The 16,502-nt window shown below is 43.6% G+C and overlaps 1 protein-coding gene across 1 annotated transcript in view; it reads left to right on the forward strand.

Annotated features, from left to right (window-relative positions):
• RSPRY1 (ring finger and SPRY domain containing 1) overlaps window positions 1-16,502 on the forward strand; it is a 39,756-nt gene that overhangs the window by 11,551 nt on the left and 11,703 nt on the right. Inside the window, exons 2-9 of the mRNA XM_048515628.1 lie at window positions 1,137-1,631; window positions 4,436-4,488; window positions 6,836-6,948; window positions 8,223-8,349; window positions 9,473-9,531; window positions 10,736-10,802; window positions 11,688-11,819; window positions 15,431-15,546. Of these exons, the coding sequence (XP_048371585.1) occupies window positions 1,285-1,631; window positions 4,436-4,488; window positions 6,836-6,948; window positions 8,223-8,349; window positions 9,473-9,531; window positions 10,736-10,802; window positions 11,688-11,819; window positions 15,431-15,546 (1,014 nt within the window). The 5' untranslated portion in view covers window positions 1,137-1,284. The remainder of the gene's footprint in view (window positions 1-1,136; window positions 1,632-4,435; window positions 4,489-6,835; window positions 6,949-8,222; window positions 8,350-9,472; window positions 9,532-10,735; window positions 10,803-11,687; window positions 11,820-15,430; window positions 15,547-16,502) is intronic.

Here is a 16,502-nt window from a genome sequence, read left to right on the forward strand (position 1 = left end):
AGAAAAGAATGAGGTGTTGATGGACAAGATTGGTCGTTAATTTCTATTTCTGAATTGAGGCCTGTGGCTCACGGAGGCTCGCAGTCTGCCTGGCCTCTAATCCCTGTGGTGGTGGTTGTTTCAAAACCACCTGCCAAACACAAGCCCTACTGGATAATGGCCTTGTTCACTTTCTAGAAACATGGGGTGGGTGCCACATTGACCAGCAGTGCTCAGAAGAGCCACTGAAGGCATGTCAAAGAGCCACATGGGGCTCCTCAGCCACTGGACTAGGTATTGCTGGACTAGGATCTGTGAGACTCAGCTTCAGATCCTTACTCTGCCATGGAAGCTTGCTGTTGGTTTTGGCCTTGTGTGGAGATTGTGAGTGTAAAATGGAGCTCTTGGGAGGAAAGTTTTCCATAGCAGCCTGTAGCAATAGGGGGAGTCTTGATTATTGTCTAGAATTGGTTCTGTGTATACAGAGGGCACATTTCAGTGGCCGCCAACTCTTACATCATGCTGCAGGGGTTTAATTTTGAAAGCCGCTTCTAGTGACGGAAGAGGCAAGCAATTCCTGCTCTAAATCATGGTAGGAGAAAGAGCTGGAGAGAATCAGCACCAAAAGGACAGGGGAAATATTTGGGTGTCTGGTTGCCTGGATGTCTGGTGCTGTCACCTGGAAACTTGAAATATTTTCCTACTCCTAAAAACAGGCCTGGCTATTCCCACACCCCATGACTCTTCTCCCTTGCAGCTGCTTCCCTGGATCCACACTGTGTATGAAGTGTCTCTTAGGTGGAAAATGAGAGAGGAAAGCGCTCAACTGCCTAATCCTCTCCAGACACCCCACATTCAAAAAGCTGGCTCAAAGCAGAGTTTGGCCTCCTCAAGCAGCTGCCCACGCATAATTTTGAGGCCAGACCTTTATAATCTATCAGCAGGTTTCTGAATAGAGGTCAATGTGGGGAGAGAACATCTCGGGGGAGGGGGATCTTCATGGAACTCTGAATAACTCCTTGAAAAAATATGTTTAATGGAATACTTAGTGACAATGTCAGAATTGGGATTTAGGGACCTTAGCCGACCTTGGGGTAAGGGAGCAAGGTATAGTTTAAATCTAGACTTTGTTAAGATGTGCTTTTCTTTCCCTGCAGGCCTTCTCTTGAATATCCAATGTGTATCTCCAGTGAGAATGTTGGAAATTACACCAGCCATTTCCCATCCATTCCACTTGCTACAAATGCCTATAACGCAAAGGCCACAATTCAGGATCCAAAAAACATTGTTCTTAAAACTGTCTAGATGATTGTCGTTGCTTTGATTGTGTTCTTTGTGAGCAGAAGCCTCCTCCAAGGCTTACGTCTGACTCTTGAACAGCATATTCGTTGTTTGCTGCAAACCTTGGGAGCTACCAGCATGGGCAATTCCTGCGTTTGTCGAGAAGATAGTGGGGCAGAAGACAATGTGGAGTCCAGGAGTCGCCAGGCAGAGAACAGCAGAATACCAGTACCTGAAACAAGGAGCCATCTGAGAGACCCAATAAGACCCCCCCGGCGGGGGCGGGGGCCGCATGAACCAAGAAGGAAGAAACAAAATGTGGATGGATTAGTACTTGACACGTTGGCCGTGATTCGGACGCTGGTTGACAAGTAAGTACTTTCCGAACACCAACATTTCAAGAAATGAACTCTCTCATTCCCTTGCACTTTTTAAAGCTTTGGTTGGTGATGACTGTGATATAATGGGGCCCCTTCCCCCATCACACTAATGAAAATAATTTCCATGGAGGCATAAAGGGACACAGCTATTTGTCCAAACAGGAGAACTCTTTTGGCTTTTCAGGAGCGATTCTCTTCTTCTCATCTTTATACTTGAATATTTCCTGAGCAGCTCCAGAGGCGTAGCTGCAATTGGGACATCTGGGGCGACTCGATACTACTGAGCTAGGAGTGAGGCTGAGTGCCCTGAGTGTGTTTTCTGACAGCGTAGAGCTGCACTACATAACCATCTGCAAGTCTGAACTGAATTTTTGTGTTTCTGGTGACTTGCTTGCCTCACTCCTAGCTCAGTAGTATTGAGGAAGTTTGAATTTTAAATAAGTCTGCTAGCTGGTTAGCTTTACCTATTGAAAAAAATCCATGCTTGTTCTGAAGAATTTTAAAGCAAATTCTGTGGTTTGTTTGCTACTAAGGATAAAACAAGCTCCATGGTTTGTTTGCTGCTAAATGTGAAGGGAGGGAAGTAAATGCAATCAGGCACTGGGAGGAAAAACAGCAGACAAGCTGGGGAAATAGGATCCCATAAGAGCCACTTCTGAGATCTTTGCATCTTATTCTTGTCAAGGGTGTTGACAGTTTGCTGCCTGCTTCATCATTGGATGATCTCTCCCATTGGCAAGATGCTCTTCCTCAACTTCTTAGAGTTAGGTGATCGCTTGATTTCTTGCCATCTCGCCAGCTCTAGGTTCTATGCTTTTTCTGACAAGGAGCAGGATTCTGTTGGCAAATGTCTGAACAATGTGCTCTTTGGGCAAAATGGAAAGGTTAATCATGCATTCTCACCTACCTTCTAAAGTAATGCTCATTTACTCCAGTTCACCTTGTCAGTGCAATATTTCTGTGCTTCATGCATTGTAGAGCACTTCTGCTTTTCTCTTTGTGTACACACGTGACCCATTCAGCTTGGTCAGAATAAATCAAATGTGAAGGTTGTGGAAGAGAGTCATCAACATTATTTCTCTAAGAGGATGGGATTAGTTACTGCAGGGTGAATCCCAGGGCAGTGGCCCTAGGAAGAGTGTGAGATATAAGTTGGCGCCTGCAGTGGGAGAGGGAACTCTCTGAAAATTATACTCCCTAGAGAAGCGAAGGTTAAGGGGGGACTTGGTAGCTATGTTTAAATATTTGAAGGGATTCCATGTGGAAGAGGGAGCATGCTTGTTTTCTGCTGCCCCAGAGACTAGGACACGGAGAAATGAATTCAAGGTGCAGGAAAAGAGATTCTACTTGAATATTAGGAAGAGCTTTCTGATTGTCAGGGCTATTCAACAGTAAAATTCACTGCTTCAGAGAGTGGTGGAGTCTTCTTCTTCGGAGGTTTTTAAACAGAGGCTGGATGAACATATGTCAGGAGCGCTTTGATTGTGTGTTCCTGCATGGCAGGGGATTGGATTGGATTGGATTGGATGGCACTGTGGTCTCTTCCAACTCTATGATTCTATGATTTCATCAGATTTTGTATTACATGTGCCAGCTGCATAGTGGGTATTTTATTTTACTAATTTATTTTTATATATAAGGATTAAATAAGCATTAAAGCAGCTTGCAAATCACAGTGTAAACATACAGAATAAAACTGTCCTTTTAACCTGCAAAGGTATCCGCAATCTATTTCCTTTAAAAGCTTTTGCAAACAAAATGTCCTCACATCACCTCCTAAAAATGTCTAGAGACATTCTCTCCCCCAGGAGTTCATTTAACTGAATAGGAATAGTTAAAAAAAGAAGAAGTCTTGGGCTCTTGATGCAAAGAGCCTGCTCTTAAGTAAGTGAAAGGCCTAGTGAAAGTGCTCTGTAAAATCCTAACCTAGAGAGCAAACTATTAACATAGATATATGATTAAATCAGTTATCAAGAAGAACTATTACACTGGCCACCTTGGGGAGGTTTTGCTCAAGTCAACTGGTATATGTGAATCCAGTTTCTTTCCTGCATGTGGTTTCTTAGACATTCTGTGACATTGCAGCGTGTTCTTGCTGAGACAATTGATCAGTTGAAAGAAATTATTGAAGCAAGGAGTCCTGCATTATCTCTCCTCTGGCTCTCATGTTTATATCATTTCATTGCTATATAACTGTTTAAAACTAATTTCCGTGTTTGGCATCTAGATTTGGGCCAGGTTATAAAACAGTTTGCTGTTTGCCTTAAACAGTAGATTGTTTCTCCTTCCCCTCCTGTTCTGTACTTGTATGTTTTTAGACTTCTCTCATTGCCCCTGTTTGTTTTTATCCTTCATACGAGCACAAACATATTACACTGTTTCTTGAGCTGTAAAAAAAGTGAGTGTCTCTGCTCAGTGAACCTTATTTAGTGTATAATGCTGAATGTGGCTATACTCTAGGGAATCTCTAATGTGTGCAGTGAGAGGTTTTGCAAAACAAGTTAGGTACCTTGTTTTCATTTTCTCACCAGCAGACTGTGCACAGCCACAAAAGGGGTTGTATTTTCTACAGTGTATTAAATGTTTTTGTAGCTTGTCCAAAGGATGATGAACAGATTTTTCAGGCATGTACTCACTTGTGGGTTCCTGGATTGCATTCGAGGGGATTTCTGTTCTACTGTTTTCTGACGGGGCAAATATAGTTAACTCTCCGGACTGTTTTCAGTGACAGCATTCCATCTGATCCCACCATACGTTAACTTTAACAACATCAATAACTTATTTCTTTCCTCCAGTGACCAGGAGCCTCCTTACTCAATGATGACTTTGCATGAAATGGCTGAAACAGGTATTTCTCTTCTGTCACGTATTGCTTCGGTTTGTAGTCTTCTGGAAAAAAAATCACTTGGCTCCAAAAAGAAGCTTAAAGTTTGCACTTCATATTTCTTTCCAGGGGCTCAGGCAATGTTCAGCTCTTATCCAGATAATGCCACTAGATGACAGTGAGCTCAGTAAAATCATAATTAGCTTAATATGTATACCTGTCAGATCTGACTAAATTTATGAGGTGCGTAGTTGCAAAATCAGCCCTGCCAGCTGCCACAAAGCTCAAAATAATGGGCTGATTTGTTTCTTTACAGGAAACTCCTGAACAGGCCTTTGGGGTAACGAAAAGGGAACAGGTGTGCACTTTGCTTCCCAAGTGAAACAGAATACTAAAATTGTGGCCAGGAGCCTCACGGAGGCAGAGTCAGAAGTGTCCCAGAAAGTGTGTTGCTGCCCACAAGTTGCTGTATATTTGGGCTATTCTATTGCACGGAGCAGTTGCTGAAATCTGAATCCCTGCACTTTTGAGGTTGCTCAGCACTGCCTTGGAAAGCTTTTTGTCAGTGTGTTTCTAAAGGATGTACCTTCAGAATTGTGGATGGCTTTTGAAAGAGTGGTTAAAGACATATCAGTTTCATGTTTGCTTAATTTTGGATAGACGTGCTTGATATGAAATAGGACTGAAACATTTTGAGGGCCATATTCAGTCCTTTCAGATCTTTTATTGCATTCTAGGAATTCTAAATTGATACAGACACTGACCTATGGGAAGAAAATACAAAGCCAAAATAATGCCAGAAGTGACCCTATTCATGTCTTAGTCTGTTTTTGAGTCGCAGCCATGGTTCCTTCGTCCTTCCTTGCTTACGGAGAGGTTTGAGGGAAAATCCTCATATTTAATCTGCTAAGGGTTAGAATGCCCCAATGATGAATCCCCCCCACCTATTGGACCGCATGCCAATTGCATTCCATGGTGGAAAAGTCATCCCAACATTTCATGCTCCTGCCCACCTTTCCCTTCCCCCCTGTCACCAGCCAGGCCAGGCAGCAACATCAAGCTGTGCACTGGTACAGCAGCAGCTTGCCATGTGCTACCTCACTGGCCCGGCACAACCCTCCCCACTCCCTTGCCCACCTTCTCCCAGCCTGGCCCAACCCTCCCCATTTCATCTTCCCCCCACCCCAAGCCTTCCCATGCCCCAACCCTCCCCATTTCACCCCCGCCCCCTAAGCAGCAAGCTGCTGGCCCAAGCCTGGCAACAGAAGTGAAAAGTGAGCTGGGGGAGGGGCTGGAGAAGGTGGGTGCCCAGGAAAAATGGCAGCCCTCCCCCACCCCCTATCGAAAGCCCATTTTATTTTACTTTAAAATAACTGCCTGTGCTGAGATAAGAAACAGTGTTGCTGTGGAGTGAATTGATCAAAATAACTTTCAAGAGGAGAAGCTTTTAAGTTCACATTATCATATTTGAATATCAAGCCATGCATGACTTGCTTGTTTATATATAAATCAGGCAAACGTAATAACCGGCTCACGTCTTTCAGTTCTGCGACCAGTTTGTAGAGGCAGTGCATCAAAGAGGCACTGAATCCTCCCATTGTTTCTCTTCTTCTCGCCTCCACCAAGAACTGGAAATGAGAACAGCAGCGTGTGTGTCTTGGCTCCCCGTGCCCATGACTTGGGTTTGAAAGACTAAGGAGGCATGCAGGGAGCCCTGTGGTACAGAGCGGTGAGGTGCAGTGCTGCGGTCGAAGCTCTGCTCACGCCTCAAGTTCCGTCCCAACAGAAGTTGGTTTCAGGTAGCCTGCCCAAGCTGAGACTGGTAAAATGAGTAGCCATCTTGCAGGGGGTAAAGTGCAGACGACAGGGAAAGGCTTTGGCAAATCACACTATGAACATAGTTTTCCTAATAAATGTTGTGATGTGTTGTCACCCCATGAGTTAGTAATGATCTAGTGCTTGCACAGGGGGCTACCTTTACCTTTAAGGAGGAGGAAAGTTATAATCTATATTTCCTTCTCCTTAATGGTAAAGGTAGTCTTTCTCTCCTCTCTTTCTCAAAGGCCATAGTTTCAGCGGTGAGGGCAGGATTTCAAAGTCATATTGCAGTCACTTGAGTTTTGTTCTAGTTTTTTTAAAACAAGTATGAACTTGTCCTGACAGTACTCCTTGGAGTAGCCAATATTTGTGTTTCCTCCAGAGAGGAAGTAATTCAGCCAGCAACTGATGAACTTGCAGGGTAGGACAGCCGTTTGTTGTATAGACAAATCTTGAAAATGCTACTGGATTCTAACTTACGATAGCCGTTGATGCTTGTAAATGGAGATTAAACTCTATTCAAAGACAGTTGCCTCTCTTTTCTGGTTGACAGATGAAGGCTGGCTGGAAGTTGTCCAATCCTTAATTAGAGTTATTCCATTAGAAGATCCCCTGGGACCAGCTGTTATAACTTTGCTACTGGATGAGTGTCCATTGCCAACAAAAGTGAGTTAATTCATGCGCAGACTTCATACCAATTCCTGTGGCTTGTAGCAACTTTTGCTACAGCCCAGACACTTTTTCAACAACATTCACCTTAAGAAATAGGTAACGAGATCTTTGGTGTTCAGGTGGATTTGCACCAGCTTTGTATCCCAAACAAAAACTGCCAATTTACTATCAACTGTCAAAAGAGTTGTGAAGTGCACAAACGACGAGTCAGCGTTCTATCCAATTTGCAAGGGGCATGTAAGAAAAAGAAGAATACTTCTAGAGTTTTTTTAGAAATAAGTTTTTAGAAATCAATTTAAAATAATAAAACCTGATTCATTCTGGGCTGCTATTTGCCCAGATTTTAAGAAGCCAACAATTGCTGATGGCGCCAGGATTTGTCTGTGCTTTGCCATTTTGCAGTAACATTGTTGTCACCCATGTGTGTATTTTGACCAACAAGTTACTTTTGTAATAATTGTACATGTACAACAGTCACAGTGACCAATGAAATCTGGTCACAATGACCAATTGTTCATAGTATAGCCTGATTTTCAGAGTAAATCACAACACCAACCTGGGGTTCTAATATTCCTGTCGGCTCTTTTCTTCCTGTTAGAAGTCTTTGTTATTCTGCTAAGAATTAAGAGTAAGTAATGTATTGCAGAATGGATTTTGTTTTCCTTTGGCTCCAAATCTGGAATTACTGATTTTAGGATTAGCTGCTGAAATCTAGAGGAAGTAGTTTTGGGATTGCAGCTTTACGTCACTGTTGTCGTGTGTGATTTTTGGCACACTGGCTACTTGGAGCGTGAGTAGAGTCAGTGTGGACCCCAGGTGGCAGATGGACTCTGAAGTACTTCCTGAGATGCTGCTAGTTCTTATGGTTGCACAGATTGTAGAGGAGTGTGTGTTTTAATGGAAGAATTTAAAAACAGATTCAAAAAAGGGAAGTCCACTAAGTTTTCCCATACTTAACGGTTTCCAAGCACATGTATCAGTGGATCACTTAAACCAGTGGTTCTCAACCTTTCACAGGGGTTGCCTAAGACTCTCTCCATCAGTGTTCATCTGTAAAATGGATAAATGTTAGGGTTGGGGGTCACCACAACATGAGGAACTGTATTAAAGGGTCGCGGCATTAGGAAGGCTGAGAACCACTGACTTAAACCTTAAGTACCCTGGAAGTGCATTAATAGTGATTGGGCATTGGAGAGGATGAAAAAAAAGGGAGTATGTCCCTTCATAGGGCTCATAATACTGAATGCGTGTTAAATTTTACCGTTTAGGATGCACTGCAGAAATTAACGGAAATACTGAATTTAAGCGGGGCTGTAGCTCACCAGGATGCCTCTCATCCAGCCAAACATCGGAACACAACTGCAGTACTGGGCTGTTTGGCAGAAAAGCTTGCAGGTAAGGGATGCTTCCTTTTATGCAACGGTGAGGCGGGATAACTTATTAATCCTTCCAGCCTCTTTCCAGGTCACACGTTGTGCAGAACAAATGCACTCCACACAAATCCCAATCATATTCGTTCTGCTAGATTGCGTTAAGCTTTAATTCTGCATCTGAAATCAGTCTTAAAAGTGTCTGACTTTGGCAGGGCTGTCCTCACAAATATGGTAGTGGTGATCAGAGATTTGCTTCTGGTGACCAATAGGGAAAGACTCCAGTATATTCTCCCATAATGAAGGGCTGCTTTTTTAAATCACTGGCAGAGTGGGACAGCAAAAGGTGCCTTTTTCATAACTCCACCAGTCTACCTCACCGTGCCATTTTGGAAGGGCTGGTTCTGCCCACAGCCCCCCTCCTATCAGGCCTCCTTGCCAAGCAACAATGAGTAGCATGCACTTCTGACCTCACAAGCTACTAGAGCAGAGGTGTTGAACTCATTTGTTATTAGGGTTGGATATGACATAAATGTGACTTGGTAGGGCTGGGCCCATGACGGGGGACAGGGGTTGGCTGCCTCAGCTGGCCCTAGAGCACAGGTGTCAAACTCGTGGCCCTCCAGATGTGGTGGACTACCGTTCCCATCATCCCCTGCCAGCATGATTCTGGCAGGGGATGATGGGAACTGTAGTCCATAACATCTGGAGGGCCGCAAGTTTGACACCTATGTCCTAGAGCAGTGCTTGAACTGGTGATCCTGCAGCAGGGTAGAATGGCTGCCTTGAGAGGGCTTATCAGATCCGGCCCCTGGACCACATGTATGAAGGCCCTGAACTATAAAATAGGCAGGGGTAGGCATACTATTACAGGCTGGAACTGAAAGCAGGAGGTAGTCAGTGCTGCTGTGCCTGTGTTTTCTGGCCTTCTAAGAGCCTCAGAAGGATCTGAAAACTGCTGATATTTCCTGCTTCCTGTTTAAACTTCTGTGTTTGAACTTGCTCAGTTCTTTCTTCTTTCTCGTATCATTTCTATAAAGACAGGACAACCGGGCGGGGGGAGTAGGACACTAATCTTTTTGAAAATAACTATTAAGAAGTAATGCAGCAGCTTCGATGCACATGTTTCATTTCTAGTGTTCTTGCAGGCCCTGCAAGTATAGGTTTACTCAGTCCGGGAATATTGGAATACTTATTACAGAGCTTGGTGAGTATCCAGATTTTATTCTGACTTGTTCCTCCTTAAGCCTTTTGAATGATTGTTGCCCATAGATTGGAATTTGCTTTGTTTTTCTTGTGAGGTGATGAAATGTGGGAACATATGAAAATGGGAAAGGGCTGTAGATCAGTGGCGCTTTGCATGTTGAGGTCCATGGCTTTTGATCCCAGCATCTTAATATCTGAGAAACAACTCTGGGAAATGTATTGTTGAAGGTTTTCACAGCTGGAATCGCTAGGGTGTTGTGGATTTTCTGGGTTGTATGGCCATGTTCCAGTAGCATTCTCTCCTGGTGTTTCACCTGTATCTGTGACTGGCATCTTCAGAGGATCCTCTGAAGATGCCAGCCACAGATGCAGGCGAAATGTCAGGAGAGAATGCTACTGGGACACGGCAATACAACCTGGAAAACCTACAACACGCTAACACTGGGAAAGACCACTGCCTGAGATCCTGGGGTGTTAACGCCTCTTAAAATGACGATGCTAGACTAATAGTCGGTCTCAGGATGGTAGCTTCACTTGTGATGAAAAATGGCATGACCTTGTCACAACGTGCCCCATAAAAGGGAAAAGCTATGCTCTTTCAGCCTTCTAAAAGAGATCTGTGGAATTTTCCTTATTGTTTGTACTTTAGTCGTTGAAATGTCACTTTTTCAAAATATTCAGCGTGAAACAAATGTTTTGTTTAATTTTTAAACTGTTTCATCATTATTCAATAGGGGAGAATTCAGACAATCACCATACCAATGAAAAAGAATCACTGGCAGAGCAATCAAAAATTAGATCGAAAGGTGCTTGGTCACTGTAGCACCTAAAATATTGATGTTGTTCCTCCCAGTATAGCTGCTGCCCTGGTGTGGTAGCACTGTTGCAAATGGAGAGTCTGTATAGTTTAAATAACTTGCCCAGGTAGAAAGGCAGAGGCAAGAAGGTATCAGTTGATGGCTCTTTTTGCACTGGAACACAATAAGGAGGAAACACCCAGAAAATGCCATCTTTCTTTTCTCCCTTCACCTGAGCACTTGAATATTTTTAGAAAAGGCTTTTCCTTAGACTACTCCTTTTGGCTTGGAGCTACTATTTGGCTTAAAGATACAAAGATTTTTTTCACTGTGTTGGGCAAATGAGCAAAAACTTGTTTTGAAGACAGCTAAAAAAATGGTCTCTAACAATTCTCCTGTTTTGTTTAGAATTTCCAGTCCCATCCAACAGTAATGCTTTTTGCACTAATAGCCCTGGAAAAGTTTGCACAAACAAGTAAGTGTCAGTTTTCCGTATGCTTTATGGGGAAGGCACCAAGAGAAGTCTTGGTTGATCACACAGACTGGTTTCCCTTCATTTGTTCCATTCCCACCCACTCCCCTTTTTTTCAAGTCGCTCAGAGTCCCTCATCATTGCCCTTTAGGATAGAGTACATGACTTTCCTTCGCTTGCTGTCAAACTTAACCTGGAGTGGGGAAGAGAATGCTTGGCCTCTGTCTGGAAACAACACTTTGTTAGCAGCTCCCTTTTCCCCAATGCAAAGACTGCAAAATGGCTAGATGAGACAAAAAAAGAGCAATAGCACGAATGGGCAAGATTTTGCCTCTGGGGCACATCCTTGATCACTGAACTGCCTACAGTCCCAGCATCCTGATCACAAATGCCTTATGTTCAATGGGGGAAGGGGAATGGCCAGGAGTGGAAAATCACAGCAATGTTGTGATCCTTTGCATGCTCTCTTGGGCATGAAGCAACTGCTGTTGCCCTGCAGAAATCATTCCATTGAGTCATTACAATTACGTGGACTCCTTGGAACATTGGGGTAACTACCATTTTGTTATTGCCATTGATTGAAATTATTTGCACTTTGCACACTTTGCCAGAAGGAGCTCAAGGCAGCTTACAAAGAGCATTAAAAGAGCAATTATATATTTGCAGCTTACAAAGCCGACCACTCTCACTGATAGCCAAGCGGCCAGTAACTAGCTCTGCTGTCTGTTTCAGTGTTTGATCTTGTGGGGTTTTGTCTTCAAGCTTGTAGAAATTTTATTCTTTCTGTCTGTCCTTTGTGTGTGTGTGTTTTGTGAATTGGGATTTGTCTTTTCTTTTGGCCTTCTGTTTTTCCTGCTGCAATTGTCCCTCTTTGTGTTCTAAAACTAGGTGAAAATAAAATCACAGTTTCGGAAACGTGCATCAGCGACCAGCTTGTTCTGTTAGAGAAATGGACAAACCACCCGGACTATTTAAAACGGCAAGTCGGATTCTGTGCCCAGTGGAGTTTAGACAATCTATGTAAGTAACAACATGTTATGGTTTCCAGAATTATCAGCTCCAGCTTCAAAAATACCATGTAATTCTAGACATTTAAACAAACCTTTGCTTGGCATTGCAAGTACAGTGTGATTTCCAGAACTAGAATCTGTGTGGGGGAAGGTGTGGGATCCATATTCCACGTGTTCAGGTTCTCAGCTGTAATATGTGCTTGTGGTTCTGCTGAACTGGTGTCTGGAAGGAACAGAATTCATCATGGTGGCAAGACTGAGAAATACCTCGAGGAAGCTTCCCAGAATGCAAGAGCTTAAAAGCCCCGAGGCATTATAGTCTTGGTATGTTTCTGAATACTTCAGTTTTCATTTGTTCTTGTGTATTAGCTTTGACAGCAAAGAAAGGCTGCCAGAGGCAATTACACAGAGAAGGCAATTGAGGTGTTATAGCTCAGTGGCCTGATCTTGTAACAGCCTACAACTATAGACTTGGTAGAATTCAGGGCCCCAAGCAGCTACCTGGCTCTCATTGTTGATGGTGTGATGTTGCTTCCTGCAAGAGGGTGAGGGGAGGGGCAATGCTTTGTTTTCTTTATAGCTTTTCAATCTGCTTCTCTCGAGAAAAAAGCATCCTTAGTTAGAGACTGGGACCCATTTCCTAGGTTACTTGGACTGTTGCTGTATTCTTTCTTGCTGAAAGATAAAACCAGAATATTAATCCACATTTCCTGGACCTTCTTTGTTCTAGAATGCTCCCTTTCAGTCCTGTGCCTATCTAGTTCTGTCCCTAAGGCATTACAAACATTCTAGAACCAGGAAATTCCAGGAAGTGACGAATTAATATACAATTCTGGATTTATCTTTCGGTGAGACAGAGTCTAGTGTGGTATGCAACCAATGCAAACCACTCTTAACGACAATGGTGGAAGTAGCAGGGGTTACCAGGAGTGGTGCAGGTGCAACTGCAGAACAACGGAGACTGTGCCCTTTTGGTTAACATATGTAGCAGGCCTGTGAGAATATTTTTTCCTTCTTTTGCTTGCATTGAGTCAATCTGTTACTGGTTGCTGTAGTTCTAAAAATCTAGCTTCTGATAAAAATCTGCTTGCTGCCAGGCTTCTGGGAACTGGAGAGCCATTAAAAAACACAAGTGGAGGGAGGCATTTGGCTCTCATAGCTGCAGATTTTGTCAGATGCAGCAGCCTACATTGTTACTGGAAGTAACGTAAATGTTGGGGAGCATATACACACACCTGGGCTGGAAGAGCTGCACAGGCTTCCAGTGAGTTTCCAGGTACAATTTAAAATGTTGACTTTTCCCTTCACCTAGGCAATTTACGACTTTAAAAGGTTATCTCTGGGAGCACTTCCTGCCGGATGACTATCTTTTGGTGCTTAGTCATCAGGGCCCTGAGTGCGGCATTATCCAGTGCTAAGCTGGCTGGTACAAAAAGCCTTTACAAATAATGGCACCTTCCTCTTGGTTCACCCTCCACAGGAAGGCTTGCTTAAAACCTATTTTTAGGAAGGCCACAAAACAAGTTTGTTCTGGTAACCTTTCAGTTCTCCAACTTTGTCGACGTTTTATGGCAGGGGTAGGGAACCTGCGGCTCTCCAGATGTTCAGGAACTACAATTCCCATCAGCCTCTGTCAGCATGGCCAATTGGCCATGCTAGTAAAGGCTGATGGGAATAGCCATTGCTGAATTTCTGGAAAACATGATTCTATTTATAAGGGACTATTTGAAGCAGATGTTTTCATTGCTTCTGGACTGATTTTTAACATGGGATTCTTAACGCTGAGTATGTTGTAAGTTACTGAGGAGTCTTATTTTAAACCAAGTGCCAAGGTTTAAAATGACAAATACATGTGGAAACATACAGACAGCTTTACTAAGCGTTAAAAAAAAGGGTGGCTTTGGTGGACAAACTTTTAGTGTGGAAGCGCGTATGTTTCCCGGACTCTGTCTGTTATCCCTTACACTCTGTTGCCTCAGTGCCAATACTGTGCAATTGTACATGTAAATGAAATAGTTCCATTGGTTGTAGAGGGTTTTCTCGGCTGTGTGGCCGTGGTCTGGTGGATCTTATTCCTAATGTTTTGCCTGCATCTGTGGCTGGCATTTTCAGAGGTTTATCACAGAGAGAAGTATGTTACTGCCTTGAAGCTCATTGGACAGTGTGTAACAGACTTCCCCCTGTGATACTTTCCTCAGATGGTAACAGATGCAGGCAGAAACTTTGTGAGGAATGAGATCCTCCTGGGCTAACTCCACCCTGAACAGAAAACTATAACAAAACTCAGATTGAATCTGGCCGGTAAAGCCTTCGGAAATATTTCCATGTTTGTTCTTCATGTAATTTATTCCCTGTGGGCTTCTGGGCTGCCATGATGAGCAGAGTTAATGCCAGATCCCAGATTGTTTGGTCAGAGTGAGTTTGACGAGTGGCTTGAGAACAAGATCATCCCATGGGGCATTTCTGGTCAGCTCTTTCCCATCATCCACTCTTCTGAGTTGATCAGGATAACTGGCACGGGAACCAGATTTGAGCTAGAAGGAAAAATCATGGCACACCAAACTGAATTTTTTTAAAGTATCTTCTACTTGAACTTGAAACAGGATGTTTTGAGCTTTTGTGAAACAGCCATTCTCTTGAGGCTCATACTTAATAATCGTTAATGTTTCTAGGGCACTTAAGCTAAGTGTTGTACAAAAAGTGAAAAAGAGAAAAGCTCTGTGCTTGGACTCCCAACCTTAAAGGCATTTGACTATTTAACAGGTCAAGAGAGAACTTTCATATTTGTCTAGGTCTGGCATGATTCCCTCCTATGCACTCACTAAATCAGTGATGGTGAAACTATGGCATAGGTGCCAAAGGTGGCACTCGGAGCCCTCTCTGTGGGCGCGCACACACAGAGTTTATTATATGGGGGGCGGGAAATCATCCCCACACACACACACATATCTAGGCTGGCCTGGGCCACTGAACACAATGTGCGCACACCATAGTGAGCAGGGAGGACTTGGCTGGTGGGCCTGGTGCCTGTGCTCCAGGTGGCTGTTGCCCAAGGGGGGTGGGGGGCGCAGAGGAGGCAGAGATGCTAAAGAGGCACAGAACAGTGCACGCGGGACTTGCTGGAGGCTAGAGAAGACTGGCTCCTGCTCAAGCGGGTGGGGCAGAGGAAGAGGGAGCCAACCGGTTGGCACTTTGCGATAAATAAGTGGGGTTTGGGTTGCAATTTGGGCACTCGGTCTCAAAAAGGTTTGCCATCACTGTACTAAATGATATTCTTGCAAGAGGCATAGAGGTCCAGTGGGAGTGGCTGTAGGCACCTCTGCTAATGGCAGTAACATAACGGCAGAGTTACACACACCCTTACCTGGAGAACTGGCCCAAATAGGTAGCATCATCAACCCGGCTTAAATGCTAAGCCTCCCCTGTTCAAATAAATAATATAGATCTGTGGGAGGGAGAGATGGGGTGGGGGTAATAGTCTGGGAAATACCTCATAGGTAGCACTTAGGTAAGCATATTAATTTGATTGCCAGATCCATTTTTGGCATTGTTGACACTGATGTAAAATATATTACAAACCAATTAATATATATATATATATATATATATACCTCTTTGCAGTTTTGAAAGAAGGCAGACAGTTTACATATGAGAAAGTTGACTTGACCAACATTATGGCCATGCTGAATAGTAATGATGTCAGCGAATATCTTAAAATCTCACCAGATGGGTTGGAGGTAGGTCTTTTTATGGTACACTCTCTGTCCAATGTGCTTTATTTGTAAAAACACAGGATTGAGCTTGGTGGAAGCTGAAAGACATGCCCACGACATGCATCGGGTTCCCTGGGAGTAATTTGTACCTGTTTGCACATCCCACAAGCTTAAGGCTGGACCCCGGTTTCCACCAACTTCAGCTACAAACTCAAAGCGCTGTTTGAAAAAGCAAAAGTAAAACTGCTGCTGTTTGTCACAACACACTTCTCAGCCCTCATCCTTTTCAAGTGAACTTTCAATTCAGCAAAACACCCACAGCCATTAAAGGAACATTAAAGTTCTCTGGTTGCTTCCCTGGTTTCCATTAGATGATGCTTTAAACAAAGCTGTAGTGAAGGATCCATTTGCAGCAATCGAGCCTCCAAATCACTCATAAAATGCGGCAGTTCTTTTTTCCCCCTTTGCGGTTATCAACAAGGCTGTGTTTTCTAAGCGCTGTGAGAGGATATAATCTGTTAAATCATTGACTGTCCCATTGCTAGATTGCTTTTATATGCCACAAAATTGCTCCCTCTTCAGATTGGGTGGGGGGGCAGTTTCTTTTGCTACCTCAAAACAGTTACACTCTGTTTTTCTGTAAACTTACAGGCCATGCCAAGGCCTGTCAGTCTTCACCAACTGGCCATCTGAGTTTCTGCTTCCTCCCCTCTGTTTCGTGTGCCTTTGCTTTTCATTTTGCACCTTTATTTTTATTTTGCTGACTTGGTAGTTGCTGTCATCCCAGTGATGGAGGGACGTGGAGAAAATCAAATTAAAAGACACAGATTTGATTGACATGGGCAAATTGCTTTCAGTTCTAACTGGGCCTGTTTCATTTTAACCCTCACATTCTAGATACTTGGCTAATGTAAGCATTTCTGGTTCTCCACGGTTGATAAAATAAGGAAGCACCGCAGCTAGAAGTGGGGTTGCCATGG

The sequence above is a fragment of the Sphaerodactylus townsendi genome, linkage group LG14, assembly GCF_021028975.2.
Source record: "Sphaerodactylus townsendi isolate TG3544 linkage group LG14, MPM_Stown_v2.3, whole genome shotgun sequence".
Taxonomy (NCBI): domain Eukaryota; kingdom Metazoa; phylum Chordata; class Lepidosauria; order Squamata; family Sphaerodactylidae; genus Sphaerodactylus; species Sphaerodactylus townsendi.